Below are 21734 nucleotides of genomic sequence, written 5' to 3'. Positions count from 1 at the left end.
TCAGTTTAATTCCTTGTTTTAGTGATGATTGCATCGCTTAACTGAAATTATACACTTCGTTTAAAAATAGCATTGATTGGATGTCTTAAAAAATTTAGTTGCGACCTTTATAAAGTGATGATTGCATCGCTCAATTTATTTACACTTCGTTAAGCAATACCTATGGTTGGACTTTTGAGGAAGATAAATATATATGTATATTGTTGTTTTGGTGATGAATGCATCGCTAAACTAACATAACATTCGAATGCGGGATTTACACAGTTTATATGAACTATGCAGAAGGACATAATCTTCCTGATTTGTGACGGTTTTTTTTTGGTGATGATTGCATCGCTCAATTTATTTACACTCCGTTAAGCCATACCATGGTTGGACTTTTGTTCTGCTGTTTTGGTGATGATTGCATCGCTAAACTTACATACCTTAGATCGCGAGATGTGAGCAGTTACAGTCATACCCTGATTTTCAGCTATGTACTATACACAGAAGGACATAATCTTCTTGATTTGTGACGTTTTTGGTGATGATAGCATCGCTTTAATTGAATTGCACTAATGTACTTTTATTTACTGTTATTTTCGTATGATATTACGATTGATTGTTTTGATTTTTTTTAAAGATGATATGCATTTCTATCAAATGTTTCATTCAAAAGGTAGGCCTATATATATCATGAAGCTAGATAAGGCATTAATTGAACTAGATGTGTTACATGCAACAGAATTGAAAAGTTTTTCAAATACTTGCGAAAGTTTTTCTCGGTTGAATATATAACGGTGTACAGAGTGTTAGTGTCTGCTGGAGTGAAAACCTGTATATTTTCTATAACATTGTTTATTGAGGCTGAGAGTGTATGAATATATGTCTATCAAAATTATTTTCATGAAACTTTTGGCTACTTTATAAGTGTGTGTGTGATAGTGTTATACTAGATTGTGTTATTTAAAATATTTATATTAAGAGTTTCTGGTCTCTGCTAGCAGCACTGTGATAAGAGCACAAATTGTAACCAATATATAGCAAACTTAAGAGTTGAGTCAACTGTATGAAAGTTATATTCATCTTATATATGATATATTATTATGCAAGTACAAACAAACTGTGTCCATGTACGGAGTTAGTAGTGCCGGAGTGAGAAAGGGTGTATACAAATTTGAAATGTATTTTTTATTATTCTTATTGTATTATGTTATATTGCTGTCTGCATTTCCAGTGACCAGACCAAAATTTTTCAAATTTTATATTTGGGCGGGGGATGTTATATACCTCTATTTGGTATTTCTGATTACCGGAAATGTAGGACTTAAATTAGCCTGTTTATTGTATTTTACGGGACTGTATACCTTTTTATGCTTATCGACGGCGAACAGTTAGTGTCGTCTGTCACTCATGTGTTTTGTTAGATGGCAGTAAAATATAATTTGGAAAACGAAAAGCGTGACTTCATCCCATAGTCCCCCCAGACAACACAAAGGATTGAGGCCCACGACACGGGGGTTTGGACGATCAATGCCTTTGAATGGGGACATATGTCTCCCCCCCCCCCCCCCCATTTCCCGTTTGAAAATGGCTGGATCCGCCCCTGTCATGGCTGGCAACAGTTTTACAAATTTTACTAAAAGAGTGAAAAAAGCTACTCTTATCTTACACGTGCAACGGTTAACGAAGGTCTGTATTGGGTAGCACAAGGTCATGTTTTCCTTTAAAATTGTGAAAGCAAATAGGGAATGTGTCGAAGCAACAACGACCCGACCATAGAGACAACATCCGAAAGCCACCAATGGGTCTTCAATACAGCGAGAACTCCCGCACCCGGGGCGCTCATGTTTTTCTTTGACTGTTAAGGCAGCAACCATTTGATTTTCTTGGGGGGGGGGGGGCAGAAAATCAAATGGTTGCTGCCTAATGACGTCTTTACACTTAATCCAATGAGTGTTGTATCTGTACTGATTGAAAATTTATTCTAAAATGCATGCAAGCTTTTTTCATTAGTTGTGAGTGGCTTTGCACTAGCTGTCAGTAACTGCGAGTACTCTCTAATCTGTACTTTTTTTTGTTGGGATATACAATTCAAGTACCCTTCCACGCCCCGGTCTCTGTGTTGTTTGTTATATGTATTTCTATTTGAATCCATCTGATGATTAAGCCATTTTCAACTGAGTTTTATAGTTCACTCTTATGTTGTAATGTTACACCACTGTCCTGGGTTAGGGAAATGGTTGGGATCCCACTTACATGGTTAACCTCGCCACATTATGTATGTATGTGTCTGTCCCAAGCCAGGAGCCTGTAATTCAGTAGTTATCGTTTGTTAATGTGTTACATATTTGTGTTTCGTTCAATTTGTTTTGAATACATTAGGCCGTTAGTTTTCTCGTTCGAACTGTTTTACCTTTGACATTTTGGGACCTTTCAAAGTTGACTATGCGGTATGGGCTTTGCTCGTTGTTAATGACCTTACGGTGACCTGTAGTTGATAATCTCTGTGTCATTTGGTCTCTTGTGGAGAGTCACAGTATCTCGATCGGGGATTAGAATAGAATAGTGTGAACAGTGTGTACTAAACTAGAGGGTGTAGATTGGGAAAAAGAGGGAGAAGTTCATAATTTCAGCGCCCTAAAATTTTCTTTTCTTTATATTTAAGCACTGTAAATATAAAAAAGAAGATGTTGTATGATTTTCAATGAGACACTGCTTTAGTTTTTCGACACGATCAATAAGAATATATTTTTTTTTAATTGAACACTATCAGGTATAGTGAGAATTTGCATGACCAGAATATTATTTTTCTTCATTAAATTGGGGATCAGAATATTTTTTTCGAGAGAAAAAACCATAACACCGTCCTCCCCCTTGGAGTTAAGGTGGTACACAACACTTTCACTAAAAAAAAATTTGGCTCGTTTAATTTTCATAAAATATTGACAAAGTATTTACTTTGACCCTTTAACAAAAATTTAAAAATTTCACAAATTTTGAACCAACCGTTTTGTCAGAAAAATTACACTGGTTATATAGTAATTTGACAAACACCAATTTTGATCATTGAGAAGCTTATTATTCCCTTTTCTCTAATAAGTCAATCCAAATTTAAAAATACGATGTGTGATAAAAAGTTACAGTCACACATTATGAAATTGTTATAGCTTCGTACGCCCTGACTCTTGGAGAAAAAAAAACGTTTTATTTTTTTTTAGTTACATTTTAAAATTTGCATATGGTTCAAAATAACAACCAAAGAGGCAATCAATAACGACTCGGACTTCTCTTGAATTGAATTTTAAATGTACGTATTGTTATGCGTTTTCTTTTCTACATTGACTAGAGGTATAGGGGGAGGCTTGGTATCTCATAAACATGTTTAACCCCGCCGCATTTTTGCGCCTGTTCTAAGTCAGGAGCCTCTGGTCTTTGTTAGTCTTGTATTATTTTAATCTAAGTTTCTTGTGTACAATTTGGAAATTAGTATGGCGTTCATTATCACTGAACTAGAACATATTTGTTTAGGGGCCAACTGAAGGACGCCTTCGGGTGCGGGAATTTCTCCTTACATTGAAGACCTGTTGGTGACCTTCTGTTGTTGTATTTTTTTCTATGGTTGGGTTGTTGTCTCTTTGATACATTCCCCATTTCCATTCTCAATTTTAAATTATATTTAAAGAGTCAAAATGCAACCTCATCGCAATAAATAAAGTGTACATGTTCTAGATAATATCTTTATTGCATGGTTGCTCAACATCCATTTTATAGTCCATCGAATATTGTTTATATCCCATCTTAAAAATATAGATGTGTGATAATTATGATTGGCAGCATCTTTACGTCCTGTTTGTACCAGCAATTTTCATTATCCGTTTTTTATGCAAATATAAACGTGTTTATCAAAAAAAATATTTATTTTTCGTCCAGCTGCGTTCAAAAGAAATAACTCTAAAATCCCACGCAGGTTATAAATACCGGGTATATATTTAAAAGTCCTTATGATCCAATGGTCATTATAAGTATTTTCATTCTATCAAATATATTTAAATAATCCCTTGATTCCGCTACACAGAATTAAATAGTAAACTGGTCAAGCGAATCGATTAGCCAAGCGTTTGACCAAATCTTTAATTTGACACTTATCAGTCAATTTTTATTTTTCTTCATTTTTTAAAAATTAGTATTTCGTGATGGACTTAGTAACGATGAACAAATGCCGTGTTATATTTTTCGCATGGATTTTTATTATTCCTGTTAATTGTTTTCTTAGAATGGACCATGGACAAAATCAGCAAACAAATTTAGGTAAGAAAAATAATAATAGTAACGTTAATTTGATGCATTTGAAGTGGTTTTTTTTTATTTATTTAAATCTGAAACAAATACCAGAGAGTAAATGAAAAGCTTAAGATGTATACATACAGTAAGGGCACCAGTATATATTTCTATATTCTCAATACCATATGTATAGAGAAGACATGCATTTATGTACATATTTACAATGAGACAGAACAACAAAACAATCGCTAGGACAATATAGGAAGTACATGTTATGCAAGAGCACATATACATGTACCTGAGTGTGTTGATAATCTTTATGAATTTTCAAAGTTTTATCAATTCTAATTTGATTTTTCAGGCATATTCTGCTTGTATTTAATAATATTTTCATTTTTATAATAATAATGTAACATACAATGTTTCCTGTTTTTCTTCAAATTATTTACATGATAATATGTAGTGACGTTCATCGCCATTATCTTGTTTATTACATGGAAGACATTCCATCTAGTACCCTGTTCAGTATTGGCACCAGAAGGAGTACCCCCTCCCCCCCCCCCCCCCCCCCAAAAAAAAACGGTATCTTATTATTAATATAATCGTTGTATTTACATTTTTCGCTCTAAAAATGCCATATTTTTTCTAAATTTGTCATGATCATATTTCTACCCTGGCTGAGAGAGAAATGAGCATCAATCATACGGTAAGAGATGTGGAAACACTTGGTGTAGTTTTGTCTACCGGGACTTGGGATATACATGTATTACAAAAAATGAGACCCCTATAACACATATTAGTCACCGTTAGTACAAATGTAGGAGTCAATTAATAAAATTACACGTCGGTCTTCAATTTGTGTTTCTTCATCCTTTTTTTATTATTATTTTGGTTATACAATACTAAGTATATATGTAATTCCGCACATATTTCTAACCAAGTTTGCTCTCTCTTTTCAATATTCGGAAGTAATTTAAAAGTATTAATTGATCTTCGTATTCAAAGGTATGACGCACCTGATGTGTTTTCTTCGAATTATTTTTTTTTAAATATTTTGTGTTTATTATTTACCACTTATTGACTGATGTAAGTCACGATCCATGACATCGTAATATCTTATAATTCTAAAACATGTGATAAGACGAACTAAGTGGTGAAAATACGCAATACAGGCAGATGGCAGTTAGGTCCGCTGCTGTATGCCCTGAGGTAATCGGTGCCCTCAGGTAATCGTGGCAATAGTGCCCATATGCGTAGTAATAACATGATCTAAAAATAGAATAAACTAAAAATACATCATTGTACTTTCTATTTCGACTGAACAGTATATGTGCGAAAAATAGGAGAAAACAGGAACACATACAATTTTGTACAATAAGTTACGACAAATAATTCACAAAAAAAATCCAAATATTTGGTTTATTTGTGATCATTGCAACGTGAACAAAAATTTATTTAGTGAAACGTAAATGACTTAAAATAATTAAAAAGAAAACACTTTTTGAATTGCGATATAAACTTTTATAATAATAGTTGTCAAAAACTGGTTTCATAGAGATTTATGTAAATAAATGTATATACAATTATTTAAACTAACTAATTAATTAAAGATTAAAAGTTTTCCACATATGCCTAAGGCAGCAAACATTTGATTTTCGTGGGGATGGGGGGGGTATGGATTTTTTTCCTTCGGCGAAAGACAATATTTTTTGGAGACAGGACGAAAACATTTTTTTCTTTCATTTCAATTTTAGCATTACATATGGTGGCTGAACAATTAGAAACAAACTTTAAAAAAATAACATAGCCCCCCCCCTCCCCTGAAAATGAAATGATTGCTGCCTAAGTTTCGTGAGTGTCCTCTTGAAACTTTGACTATTATTGTGTTTGGTAATATATGACACTTACATATGGACAGATTACGCATATATTGATTTTGGTTACTTCTTTTAAAGTAACATAAGTAGAAAATGATAACATTTAATAGATAGATTATTAAAATCAGTCCATCTTGTTCGACTGCATGAGGGGAAGTGGCGGATCCATTCATTTAAAAAAAAAAAGGGGGGAGTCCCCAATCTAGGACACAAGGAGGGGGTTCCAACTATATGTTCCCATTCAAATGCATTGATCTCCAAGAAAAGGGTTCCTATCCCCAGAACACCCCTGGACCCGCCACTGAGCTGTTACAAAAAATATCGCTATAAAATGTCACGGCATTATTTGAATTTAAGTGTACTGCATGCATCTTGCACTGTAAGATTAGCATTAACACTAATGCAAAATTGCTAAATAATTACCACTTTCGTTGGTTTTTCCTTATCTTTGTTTGAAATGTATTTTATTTAAAGCTTCTTTGTGTACCATTCTTTGTTTATTCGAAAGGGGTAGTAGATATATATATATACAATTAAAATAGAAGAACCTAGATAACGATATGTATGCGTTCAATAATGATACATATAAAAAAGAAGCTGTGGTATTAATCCCAATGAGACAACTGTCCACAAAAGGACACATAAATTAACAACTGTAGGTCACCGTACGGCCTTCAACAATGAGCAAAGTCCATATCGCATTGTCATCTATAAAAGGTTCAGAAATAACAATGAAATCCAATTCAAACGAGAAAACTAACGGCCTTAATTATATAAAACAAATGAACAAAAACAAATATGTAGCACATACTAGTAAGTAAACAAACGACAACCACCAAATTACAGGCTCCTGACTTGGGGCAGGCACATACTTTTTTTTTCTCTCATAAAAGTTGTACAAACAATCGATATGTGAAAAGTATTCCATCAATTGTATCAAAGTATAAATAATCATAAATCTTTATCATTTAAGCAAAGCATACATTTATAGATCCGTATTTTACTCCATTGGCTTTTAAATAGTTAATAATAGATGATACTAGTGGCGGATCCATCCATTTAAAAAAGGGGGGTTGCCAATCCAGGACACAAGGAGGGGGTTCCAGCTATATGTTTCCATTCAAATGCATTGATCTCCAAAAAAAGGGTTCCTATACCCAGAACACCCCTGGACCCGCTACTGTCCATTGTTATACTACTAAATTGTATGTTTTACTTACTAGTACACTTGGTACAATAAAAAAACCTTATAATGAATTGTTCAAATAAGGCCTTTGAAAATATTGGAATTAATTACTTTTGGAGTGTCAAAAACTCGTTGGAAGTACTTTATAAATTGCATGCATATATTGGTGATTTTAAATCTGTTCAAAGTTTCGATTTTTCTACCCTATATACCACTTTGCCTCATATTCTTATTAAGAAAAAATTCACATCCCTAATTAACTGGGCATTTAAAAAGTCGGAATGCGCGTACATATGTTCAAACTCTTTGCGATCATTTTTTAGTAGCAATAAACAAAAGAACTATGTCAATTGGACATGCTTTGATGCAATTTATGCGCTTGAATTTTTATTGATAACATTTTTGTTCGCTTTAGATATTCCGTATTTCGTCAAGTTATTGGAATTCCAATGGGGACTAACTGTGAACCAATTATTGCTGACCTGTTTTTGTATTGTTATGAGTTACAATTATGACTTAAATTAGAAAAGATCCATCAAAACAATATTTGATACAAAAATTTAACAATACTTTTAGATATTTGGATGATATATTGGCTCTCAATAATAACGACTTCCGTATGTATACTAATCAATCAGTTTAATTGAGGTCTGGAGCTGGCATGTAAGTTAACTGCTAGTAGTCTGTTGTTATTTATGTACTATTGTTATTTTATTTATTTTCTTTTGTTACATCTTTTGACATCGGACTCGGACTTCTCTTGAACTGAATTATAATGTGCGTATTGTTATGCTTTTTCTTTTCTACACTGGCTAGATGTATAGGGGGAGGGTTGAGATCTCATAAACATGTTTAACCCCGCCGCAATTTTGCGCATGTCCCAAGTCAGGAGCCTCTGGCCTTTGTTAGGCTTGTCTGATTTTAAATTTTAGTTTGTTGTGTATAATTCGGAGTTTAGTATGACGTCCATTATCACTGAACTACTATGCATATTTTTAGGGGCCAGCTGAAGGACACCTACAGCTGCGGGAATTCTCGCTATATTGGAGACCCATTGGTTGCCTTCGGCTGTTGTCTGCTCTATGGTCGGGTGGTTGTCGCTTTGACATATTCACCATTTCCTTTCTCAATTTTAATAACTATGTTTCTGATCTAATTTTGTATTCTATAAACGGCATCTATATATTTACACTACAAATCTACAACTCTCAGTCTATGGCTACACGTGCTGATCTTATCTATATTCATGCATAATATTCATTAGCTGTGTATGAGTACCAAAATCGTATCATACGCGATGATGACCAGCCAGTACACACTGTAAGGATTTATTCACCAGTATTAAAAAAGAGAAACATTGCAGTACGAACAGTAATCTATTTTTTTTCATTTGACATTACTTTGAAAGTAGCGTAGTTACAAGCACAGGTTATATAGTATATAACTGCTTTTTTAAAATGTTAATTGTCTTAATCAATTTTATTTGAGAGATGTTGGATATTTTCAACGGAAAACCTCACATCTCCAGTGGACTTTTGTACATGGTCAGATAACCTGAGGTCATCTCTAAATTACTGTGTATTTCCTGTATCTCAGATCATATCTATGATTGCTCACATGGTGAGGTTACCTCAGGTCACCTCTGTATGATTGAACATTGTGAGGTTACCTAATATTACCTCTGTATTGCTGTACATGGTGAGGTTACTCTGTATTACTGCACATACTCGTATTACCACACTTTGTATAAACTTTACAAAACACTATTTTTTTAGTTTTCCTCAGGGCACTTCTGCATTTCTATACATGGCCAAGTGCACATGTTAACTAATGTCACTTCTTAACTACTGTATATAAATATGTAACATCAGAATATCTCTGTATGTTATAATATGGTGAGGTTACCTAAGGTCACAACTTCATGGTCATTGTACCAGCTGCATGTTACCACAGATAAACTTTACAAAACGCTAATTTTCTACAAACTTCAGGTAACCACAATTGAATGTTCATAACTCCCTTCGTCAGCTTAGTCAGTCCATATTACATCTATGTTCTTTTTTTTCACGGACAGTTTACCTCAGGTCATCTGTAAATTACTGTACATGACCAGGTTACCTCAGGTCATCTGTAAATTACTGTACATGACAAGGTTACCTCAGGTCATATGTAAATTACTATACATGACCAGGTTACCTCAGGGAACCACTGTATTACTGTGCATGGTAGGGTTACCTCAGGGAACCATGGTACTACTATGCATGATCAGGTTACTTCAAGGAACCATTGTTCTACTGTGCATGGTCTGGTTACCTCAAGGATCCATTGTACTACTGTGCATGGTCATGTTACCGAGGGAACCATTGCACTACTGTGCATGGTCAGGTTACCTCAGGGAACCACTGTACTACTGTGTATGGTCAGGTTACCTCAGGTCATCTGTAAATTACTGTACATGACCAGGTTACCTCAGGTCATCTGTAAATTACTGTACATGACAAGGTTACCTCAGGTCATATGTAAATTACTATACATGACCAGGTTACCTCAGGGAACCACTGTATTACTGTGCATGGTAGGGTTACCTCCGGGAACCTTGGTACTACTATGCATGATCAGGTTACTTCAAGGAACCATTGTTCTACTGTGCATGGTCTGGTTACCTCAAGGATCCATTGTACTACTGTGCATGGTCATGTTACCGAGGGAACCATTGCACTACTGTGCATGGTCAGGTTACCTCAGGGAACCACTGTACTACTGTGTATGGTCAGGTTACCTCAGGGAACCATTGTACTACTGTGAATTGTCATGATACCTCAGAGAACCTTTGTACTACTGTGCATGGTCAGGTTACCTCAGGGAACCATTGTACTACTGTGTATTGTCATGATACCTCAGGGAACCTTTGTACTACTGTGCATGGTCAGGTTTCCCTAGGGAACCATTGTATTATTGACATGGTCAGGTTACTTCAGGGAACCATTGTACTACTGTGCATTGTCAGGTTACCTCAGGGAACCATTTTACTTCTGTGCATTGTAATGTCTCCTCAGGTAACCACTCTACTACTGTGCATGGTCAGGTTACCTCAGGGAACCATTCTACTACTGTGCATGGTAAGGTACCTCAGGAAATCATTGTACTACTCTGTATTGTCAGGTTTCCTCAGGAAACCATTGTTCTACTGTGCATGGTTATTTAACCTCAGGGAACTATTGTACTACTGTGCATTGTTATGTAACCTCAGGGAACCGTTGTACTACTGTGCATGGTTAGGTTACCTCAGAAAACCATTGTTATACTATGCATTGTCCGGTTACTCAGGGAACCACTGTTCAACTATTAATTTCAGGTTACTTAGGGAACCACTGTTCAACTATGCATGGTCAGGTAACCTCAGGAATACATTGTACTACTGTGCATGGTCAGGTTACCTCAGGGAACCATTGTACAACTGTGTATGGTAAGTTTATCTCAGTGAATCATTATACTACTGTGCATGGTCAGGTTACCTCAGGGAACCATTGTACAACTGTGCATGGTCAGGTTTCCTCAGGGAACCATTGTACTACTGTGCATGGTAAGTAATTAGGGAATCATTGCACTACCGTGCATGGTCAGGTTACTTCAGAGAACCATTGCACTACTGTGCATCATCAGGTTACTTCAGGGAACCATTGAACTACTGTACATGGTCATGTTACCTCAGGGAACCATTGTACTACTGTGCATGGTCAGTTTATCTCAGGGAACCATTGTACTACTGTGCATGGTCAGGTTACCGATGGAACCATTGTGCTTCTGTGCATGGTCAGGTTACCTCAGGGAACCATTGTGCTTCTGTGCATTGTCAGGTTTCCTCAGGGAACCATTGTACTACTGTACATGGTAATGTTACCTCAGGGAACCACAGTACTACTGTGCATGGTCAGGTTACCTCAGGGAACCATTATACTACTCTGCATTGTCATATTACCTCAGTTGACCATTGTACTTCTGTGCATGGTCAGGTTTCCTAAGGGAATTATTGTACTACTGTACATGGTCAGGTTACTGCAGGGAACCATTGTACTTCTGTGCATTGCGAAGTTACCTCAGGGAACCATTGTACAACTGTGCATGGTAAGTTTATCTCAGGGAACCATTGTACTACTGTGCATGGTCAGGTTACCTCAGGGAACCATTGTACAACTGTGCATTGTCAGGTTTCCTCAGGGAACTATTGCACTACTGTACATGGTCATATTACCTCAGGGAACCACTGTACTACTTTGCATGGCCAGGTTACCTCAGGGAACCGTTGTTATACTGTGCATTGTCATGTTACCTCAGTTGACCATTGTACAACTGTGCATGGTCAGGTTTCCTAAGGGAATCATTGTACTACTGTGCATGGTCAGGTTACTGCAGGGAACCATTGTACTTCTGTGCATTGCGAGGTTACCTCAGGGAACCATTGTAATACTGTGCATTGTCATGTTACATCAGGGAACCATTGTACTACTGTGCATGGTCAGGTTTCCCTAGGGAACCATTGTACTACTGTACATGGTCAGATTACTTCAGGGAACCATTGTACTTCTGTGCATGGTCAAGTTTCCTTAGGGAACCATTGTACTCTTGTGCATGGTCAGGTTACCTCAGTGAACCACTGTACAACTGTGCATGGTCAGGTTATTCATATAGATAGACAAGAATGAGATTTACAGATGATTCAGTAGACTGATTTTTTGTTCTGAACTAATTTTTTTCTGTTTGTTTATAGGTTTATGGTGAATGGAAACATAAATATAGACTTTTAAAAAAATCTTGCATCTTCTAGGGATATCATTCCAGGAAAGTGGAAGGATATCATGTTTACTTGAAGTGGTGAGGTCTAGTAAAAATAGCAAACAGAAAGTAGAAAAAAATGAGTTGACTTCAGGATTGCGTAACGTTTTATTCTTCGTTTCAAGACCCCCTTTTTTTCATTTAAATCACAATTTCACTTTGGTACATCCATGATATGACCATGAATTTTTTTTCTAAGATCAGCTGTTTTGCATGTAAGCCTATGGAGCAGTCAATAGTAACAAAACTGCAACCTTATGTTAATTTGATTTGAATCGATTATAGTTGTTGTTCTTTTTTGGGTTACCTGAGGTAATCCTGTTATGAAAGAATACTTCGTAGATACTTTGCTGGTATATGCATTTATGCTGTAATAACACAATTTCTTAATTTAAAATGAAGTACTTCATAGATTTGTATTGTTTATGCGATTATATGTAAATGTTACACAAGTTGACTTGAGTTAAATGGGTTGTATTTGGTGTTATAATTGGGGTTACCTGAGGTAACCCTGTCATGAATGAATACTTCGGAGATACTTTGCTAGTCTTTACATTAATTGTAATAAACCAACTTATTCATTTTGAATGTAGGACTTCATTGAAGTTATATTGTTTATGGGATATATCTGTGAAGGTGATCTCAAATAACTTCAGTTAAGTGGGTTATATTTGCAATTATATTTGGGGTTACCTCAGGTACCCCTGTTATGAAAGAATGCTTATTAGAAAGTTTGCTAGAGTAAACATTTATGTTGTAATTACACAATTTCTTAATTTAAAATGTAGTACTTCATAGATTTGTTTTGTTTATGCGATTATATGTAAATGTTACACAAGTTCACTTGAGTTAAATGGGTTGTATTTGGTGTTATAATTGGGGTTACCTGAGGTAACCCTGTCATGAATGAATACTTCGTGGATACTTTGCTAGTCTTTACATTAATTGTAATAAACCAACTTATTCATTTTGAATGTAGGACTTCATTGAAGTTATATTGTTTATGGGATATATATGTGAAGGTGATCTCAAATAACTTCAGTTAAGTGGGTTATATTTGCAATTATATTTGGGGCTACCTCAGGTACCCCTGTTATGAAAGAATGCTTATTAGATAGTTTGCTAGTGTAAACATTTATGTTGTAATCAAACAATTTCTTTAGTTTACATGTAGGACTTCACAGATGTAAATTGCTTACGCGATATTTAGAAAATGCAATCTGTCTTAACTCGATTTAAATGGATTAAACTTGTAGCTATTTTATGGGTTACCTGAGGTAACCCTGTCATGACAGAATACTTAGTATATACTTTGCTAGGATATGTATTTATGGTGTAATAAACCAACATCTTCATTTTCAATGTAGGGATTCATTAAAGTTATATTGTTTATGTGATGTAAATGTAAAGGTGATCTGAATTAACTTGAGTTAAATTGGTTGTAATTGCTGTTATTGCTTGGGTAACCTCAGGTAACCCTGTTATGAAAAAAATATTAGTAGATAATATGCTAGTGTATACATTTGTATTTTAATCACACAATTTCTTAATTTAAAAACTTCATAGATTTGTATTTTTTATTTGAGCTTATTGTTATGGTTACCCGAGGTTATCCTGTCATGTAAGAATACTTTGTATATAGTTTTCCAGAATATACATTTAAGTTGTAATAAACGATTTACTTTTTTATAAATTTGAACATTATAGATGTGTATTGTTTATATGATATCTAGGAAAGGCAACTTGAGTTAACTTTATTTGAATTGATTATATTTACTATTATTTTTGGGGTTACCTGAGGTAACCCTGTCATGAAAGAATACTTCGTAAATACTTTGCTGGTATATGCATTGATGTTGTAATTACACAATTTCTTAATTTAAAATGCAGGACTTCATAGATTTGTATTGTTAATGCGATGTATAGATATATGTTACCTGAGTAAACTTGAGTTAAATGGGTTGTATTTGTTGTTATTATTGGGTTACCTATGGTAACCCTGTAATGAATGAATTCTTCGTAGATACTTTGCTATTGTTTACATTAATTGTAATAAACACTTCTTTATTTCAAATGTAGGACTTCATGAAAGTTGTATTGTTTATGTGATGCACATGTAAAGGTGACCTCAGTTAACTTCAGTTAAGTTGGTTATATTCGTAATTATGTCTGGAGTTACCTCAGGTACCCATGTTATGAAGAATGCTTTTGAGATAGTTTGCTAGTGTGAACATTTATGTTGTAATCGGACAATTTCTTTATTTTAAATGTAGGACTTCATAGATGTGTATTGTTTATGTGATACTTCTGAAAGGCGACTTAAGTTAACTAGATGTGAATGGATAATACTTGTTTCTATTTCATGGGTTACCTGAGGTAACCCTGTCATGACAGAATATTTAGTAGATACTTTGCTATTATATCCATTTATGGTGTAATAAATCATCTTCTTTAATTTTAATTTAGGAATTCATTAAAGTTATATTGTTTATGTGATGTATATGTAAAGGTGATCTAAATTAACTTGAGTCAAATAGTTTGTTTTTGTTGTTTTTGTATTGGTTACCTCAGATAACCCTGCTAAGAAAGAATTCTTAGTATATACTTTGTAAGTGTATACATTTATATTCTAATTACACAATTTCTTAATTTAAAAATGTAGGACTTCATAGATTTGTATTGTTTATGTGATGGATATATATTTAAAGGTGATACCTGAGTTAACTTGAGTTATATGGGTTGTATTTGTTGTTATTATTGGGTTACCTGAGGTAACCCTGTAATGAATGAATTCTTTGTAGATACTTTGCTATTGTTTACATTAATTGTAATAAACAAACTTCTTAATTTCAAATGTAGGACTTCATGAAACTTGTATTGTTATGTGATGCACATGTAAAGGTGACCTCAGTTAACTTCAGTTAAGTGGGTTATATTTGTAATTATGTCTGGGGTTACCTCAGGTACCCATGTTATGAAGAATGCTTTTGAGATAGTTTGCAAGTGTGAATTGTAATCGGACAATTTCTTTATTTTAAATGTAGGACTTCATAGGTGTGTATTGTTTATGTGATATTTCTGAAAGGCGACTTAAGTTAACTTGATGTGAATGGATAATACTTGTTTCTATTTCATGGGTTACCTGAGGTAACCCTGTCATGACAGAATATTAAGTAGATACTTTGCTAGTATATCCATTTATGGTGTAATAAACCAACTTCCTCTTTTTAAATGTAGGAATTCATTAAAGTTATATTGTTTATGTGATGTATATGTAAAGGTGATTTGAATTAACTTGAGTTAAATAGGTTGTATTGTTGTTATTGTATTGGTTACCTCAGGTAACCCTGCTATGAAAGAATTCTTAGTAGATACTTTGCTATTGTTTACATTAATTGTAATAAACAAACTTCTTAATTTCAAATATAGGACTTCATGAAACTTGTATTGTTATGTGATGCACATGTAAAGGTGACCTCAGTTAACTTCAGTTAAGTTGGTTATATTCGTAATTATGTCTGGAGTTACCTCAGGTACCCATGTTATGAAGAATGCTTTTGAGATAGTTTGCTAGTGTGAACATTTATGTTGTAATCGGACAATTTCTTTATTTTAAATGTAGGACTTCATAGATGTGTATTGTTTATGTGATACTTCTGAAAGGCGACTTAAGTTAACTAGATGTGAATGGATAATACTTGTTTCTATTTCATGGGTTACCTGAGGTAACCCTGTCATGACAGAATATTTAGTAGATACTTTGCTATTATATCCATTTATGGTGTAATAAATCATCTTGTTTAATTTTAATTTAGGAATTCATTAAAGTTATATTGTTTATGTGATGTATATGTAAAGGTGATCTAAATTAACTTGAGTCAAATAGTTTGTTTTTGTTGTTTTTGTATTGGTTACCTCAGATAACCCTGCTAAGAAAGAATTCTTAGTATATACTTTGTAAGTGTATACATTTATATTCTAATTACACAATTTCTTAATTTAAAAATGTAGGACTTCATAGATTTGTATTGTTTATGTGATGGATATATATTTAAAGGTGATACCTGAGTTAACTTGAGTTATATGGGTTGTATTTGTTGTTATTATTGGGTTACCTGAGGTAACCCTGTAATGAATGAATTCTTTGTAGATACTTTGCTATTGTTTACATTAATTGTAATAAACAAACTTCTTAATTTCAAATGTAGGACTTCATGAAACTTGTATTGTTATGTGATGCACATGTAAAGGTGACCTCAGTTAACTTCAGTTAAGTGGGTTATATTTGTAATTATGTCTGGGGTTACCTCAGGTACCCATTTTATGAAGAATGCTTTTGAGATAGTTTGCAAGTGTGATTTGTAATCGGACAATTTCTTTATTTTAAATGTAGGACTTCATAGGTGTGTATTGTTTATGTGATATTTCTGAAAGGCGACTTAAGTTAACTTGATGTGAATGGATAATACTTGTTTCTATTTCATGGGTTACCTGAGGTAACCCTGTCATGACAGAATATGAAGTAGATACTTTGCTAGTATATCCATTTATGGTGTAATAAACCAACTTCCTCTTTTTAAATGTAGGAATTCATTAAAGTTATATTGTGTATGTGATGTATATGTAAAGGTGATTTGAATTAACTTGAGTTAAATAGGTTGTATTGTTGTTATTGTATTGGTTACCTCAGGTAACCCTGCTATGAAAGAATTCTTAGTAGATACTTTTCTGGTGTATACCTTTGTATTGTAACTCCACAATCTTTTAATTCGAAATGTATGACTTCATAGATGTGTATTGTTTATGTGATGTATATATATTAAAAGGTGACCTCAGTGAACATGAGTTAGATGGGTTATATGTGTTGTTATTGTTATGGTTACCTGAGGTAGCCCTGTAATGAATGATTCCTTCGTAGAAACTTTGCTAGTGTTTACATTAATTGTAATAAACAAACTTCTTTATTTCAAATGTAGGACTTCATGAAAGTTGTATTGTTTATGTGATGCACATGTAAAGGTGACCTCAGTTAACTTCAGTTAAGTGGGTTATATTTGTAATTATGTCTGGGGTTACCTCATGTACCCATGTTATGAAGAATGCTTTTGAGATAGTTTGCTAGTGTGAACATTTATGTTGTAATCGGACAATTTCTTTATTTTAAATGTAGGACTTCATAGATGTGTATTGTTTATGTGATATTTCTGAAAGGCGACTTAAGTTAACTAGATGTGAATGGATAATACTTGTTTCTATTTCATGGGTTACCTGAGGTCACCCTGTCATGACAGAATATTTAGTAGATACTTTGCTAGTATATCCATTTATGGTGTAATAAATCATCTTCTTTAATTTTAATTTAGGAATTCATTAAAGTTATATTGTTTATGTGATGAATATGTAAAGGTGATCTAAATTAACTTGAGTCAAATAGTTTGTTTTTGTTGTTTTTGTATTGGTTACCTCAGATAACCCTGCTAAGAAAGAATTCTTAGTATATACTTTGTAAGTGTATACATTTATATTCTAATTACACAATTTCTTAATTTAAAAATGTAGGACTTCATAGATTTGTATTGTTTATGTGATGGGTATATATTTAAAGGTGATACCTGAGTTAACTTGAGTTATATGGGTTGTATGTGTTGTTATTATTGGGTTACCTGAGGTAACCCTGTAATGAATGAATCCTTCGTAGACACTTTGCTAGTGTTTACATTAATTGTAATAAACAAACTTCTTTATTTTAAATGTAGGACTTCATGAAAGTTGTATTGTTTATGTGATGCACATGTAAAGGTGACCTTAGTTAACTTCAGTTATGTGGGTTATATTTGTAATTATGTCTGGGGTTACCTCAGGTACCCATGTTATGAAAAATGCTTTTTAGATAGTTAGCTAGTGTAAACATTTATGTTGTTATCAAACAATTTCTTTATTTTAAATGTAGGACTTCATAGATGGGTATTGTTTATGTGATATATTGGAAAGGCGACTTAAGTTAACTTGATATGAATGGATAATACTTGTTTCTATTTTATCAGTTACCTGAGGTAACCGTGCATGACAGAATATTTGGTAGATACTTTGCTAGTACATGCATTTATGGTGTAATAAACCAACCTCTTAATTTTTAATGTAGGAATTTTTTTGAAGTTATATTTTTTTTTTATGTATATGTAAAGGTGATCTGAATTAACTTGAGTTAAATAGGTTGTATTAACTGTTATTGTTTTGGTTACCTCAGGTAACCCTGCTATGAAAGAATTCTTAGTTGATACTTTGCTAGTGTATACATTCATATTGTTATCCCACAATTTTTTAATTTGAAATGTAGGACTTCATAGATTTGTATTGTTTATGTGATGTATATATAAAGTTACCTCAGTTGACTTGAGTTAAATGCAGGTATTTGTTGATATAATTGGGGTTACCTCAGGTAACCCTGTCATGAATGAATACTTCAGATCATTAATTGAACTTTTATAAAAAAAAAAAAAAAAAGTTTCTAATTTTACCAGCCATCCCCACCCTACACGTACATACGAAATGAATGATCGGTGAATACAAATAATAAAATCATTTGGAAAGTTTGTTGTCATCTTTGGTATTTGGTCACATTAAAATTTGGTATTAAGATCTATCTAAATAAGAACTATATTTTCGTGCGTATTTAATCAATGGCGCATTACCACGATTACCTCAGGGCACCGATTACCTCAGGGCATATAGCAGCGGACCTAACTGCCACCTGCGCAATACAGCAGAAATAAAATATGAGCAAGATAGGATAGTATTACAGTATACAGGGTAATGAGGTCGATTTAAAAAAGAAATAGATATTTAATTTAATATTATAATAGGAATTTAAAAATTGAAAATACAAATCGATGGAAAGTTATTAAACTTATAACACACCTATAGTAAATAATCCAAAGGAATCCGATAGACTTGCCAGTTCGATGTATAAACAATTAGCATAAGTGCATTGTAATCACTAATATATGCAAACTTTGAGTTTTGCTTTTCAGTAAAGTCTGATCAAGTTATTCTTTCCCTACTAAGTCAACAAGAATAAGGGTCTTGAATGATCTTGAATTACAGTTTGTTTACGTTTGAATTGTTCTGTGTGTATATAACTTGTAACATTCTTTAATATAATGTAAGGACAATTAAAATTTTAACTTTGAACTTTATTACACAATAAAATTAGAAAGCTTTCATGTACATTATATAAATAACGAGTTAACCCGCAAGATATTCTTTAATAGGGATACCTACATGTACATTTTGTGGTAGGGTATACAGACGCTATTCTAGCCTCACTTCTTACAAAACATTGACAAATTACATGTATATTTACGCCACTATAATTAGTGTCAAAGCGAACGGCTTATTGGAGTAGATTTATGCTTTGATAATTTTTAATTAATATAATTTTAGACATATTATAGGTTTTACAGAAAATTAGTAATCAGTAAATTATTCAGATTACGTAAACTTACATGTATGCAAAATTTATAAGGTGTTAATTATATATTATATACATAAATTTCCCCCTAACAATAATATATATAACTATAATGGACGATTTAAAGATAAAAAAATTCCAGTGAAACCTCAGTCAAATAAATGCAGCTTAAAGAAATAATCTATTATAACTCTCCCAAAGAACCTCAAAATGACTTGTATATACTACACTGAAGTCAAAATAACCGATAAAGCTTCAGAATAATTTGTTTGGGACAGACCGAAAAATGAGATTTCTTCTCTAAAAAAATAAAAATAGAATTAAATATTACGTTCAGCAATTACAGGTCTGAAAAGTCAAACCGAATTCTTCTCATACTGTTTATGACTTCTTCCAACTAAATCCGGTGGATGTTAACTGATTGATATTTTAGACGTCGGAGCCCAAATGATTTATGTATTAGTTGTACATGTAATTTACTCTGAATTGTAATACATTTTGACGTACCGGGACCTTTTATAGTTATCCAGGCGAAATGAGTTTTGCTCATTGTTGAAGGCTTACAGTGACATATAGTTGTTTACATCCATGTTATTTGGTACTTGGTGGTTAGTTGTCTGTTTTATATATTATTTTGTACTATTGTTTAGTTACTACGAGTTCTCTTATACCGGTCCTTTATATCATGTGTCTTTCTGTTAGATGTTTTTGTGCTTCGTGTTAATCTCATTGGCGGATCCAGGGGGGGGGGGGGGAGGGGGGTCCGTGGGTTGAAACCCCCCATTTTTTTTGGCCGATCAATGCCTGGGTTGGGAACTCCCCTTTTAAAATGGCTGGATCCGCCCCCTGAATCTGATAAGTTAACTTGAGCCATTTGTTACTAATTCCTTACACAATTCCCCTACTATTAAACCCAGGTCAAAGGAGGATTGAGCGACCGCAAGCATGTTTACCAAGCTTCATTCTTTATGCGCACGTCCCAAGTCAGGAGCCTGTAACTCAAGGATTGACGCCTGTCATGTTTTTTTCCCCATTTGTTTTATTAGTTTTATTATAAATCAGACCGTTAGGTTTATTGTTTGAACTGTTGTTTTTTTAAAGTCGCGGGCTTTTATTACGAACTGTGCAATATGGATTTTGCTTATTGTTGAAGGCTATACGGTAACCTATACATTGTAGCTGCTTATATACATGTTATTTGGACTCTGGTGGATAGTTGTATCATTAGACTCATACCACATCTCATTTGGACTCTGCTTACCCTTCCGGAGCAACTGAGATCACCCCTAGTCTTTGGTTGGGTTCGGGGTTCTATGTTGTTTCATGTGTTCTATTGTTTGTCTGTTTGTCTTCTTTCATTTTTAGCCAGGCGTTGTCAGTTTATTTTCGATTTATGAGTTTGACTGTCCCTCTGGTATCTTTCGTTCCTCTTTTATACCTGTTACATAGTTTACGCTGAGACTTTTATAGCACGTATCGTGTTATATTAGTCTCGGGTTTACGTTACTAAAATCATTTTTGCTGGAATTTTATTTAAGAAGTGGCCCATTTCACTCTGATTGGTACAGCAGACAGATTCCTTTTTGATATCAGCGGCCCAAAACATATTTGTTTTCTCCTCACCCCTTAATGTGTTTATCTGCTCCTACACATTTAAGGGACTTTTATGGTTAATCACCGTCAAAGTCCCAAAACTTTTTGTTTAGAATTGTTATAATCGAAAACAAAGATCACAAGTCAATATTACTATCTGAGCGTGTAAGTTTTCATTAAATTATTTACCTTCCTACCCAATTTTGTTTTTTAATTTAGTCTTAACATTATTTTAAAAATTTCACAATACAGATAACGATCTTTTGAACATAAAAATGTGATAAAATCAATAAAATTCCGGCTTAATTGACACATTGTCTAATTTTATTTACATTGTCTAATTCTATAAACATGTATGTCCATTGACAAGTACATGTATACATAGCCGTTTGGTCACGCTGGCGAAGCAAGATATATTTGTATTCCAACAAATGTAAAATTAGTACTTGTGATGTAGTACATGATTTAAACTTCTTTGACATACAAACTATGAAATAATATTTACGTAGTA

At 33.7% G+C, this 21734-nt stretch overlaps 1 protein-coding gene across 2 annotated transcripts in view; it reads left to right on the top strand.

Annotated features, from left to right (window-relative positions):
• The first annotated feature begins 4059 nt into the window (after positions 1-4059).
• LOC134695529 (mucin-2-like) overlaps positions 4060-21734 on the top strand; it is a 136186-nt gene continuing 118511 nt past the window's right edge. For both annotated transcript variants that reach the window (XM_063556808.1, XM_063556809.1), the window contains exon 1: positions 4060-4290. In XM_063556808.1, the coding sequence (XP_063412878.1) occupies positions 4176-4290 (115 nt within the window). In that variant the 5' untranslated portion in view covers positions 4060-4175. The remainder of the gene's footprint in view (positions 4291-21734) is intronic.

This window comes from Mytilus trossulus, chromosome 13, assembly GCF_036588685.1.
Source record: "Mytilus trossulus isolate FHL-02 chromosome 13, PNRI_Mtr1.1.1.hap1, whole genome shotgun sequence".
Taxonomy (NCBI): Eukaryota; Metazoa; Mollusca; class Bivalvia; order Mytilida; family Mytilidae; genus Mytilus; species Mytilus trossulus.
Note: the sequence above shows the minus strand (reverse complement) of the source record. Positions and strands in the feature narration are given on the sequence as shown.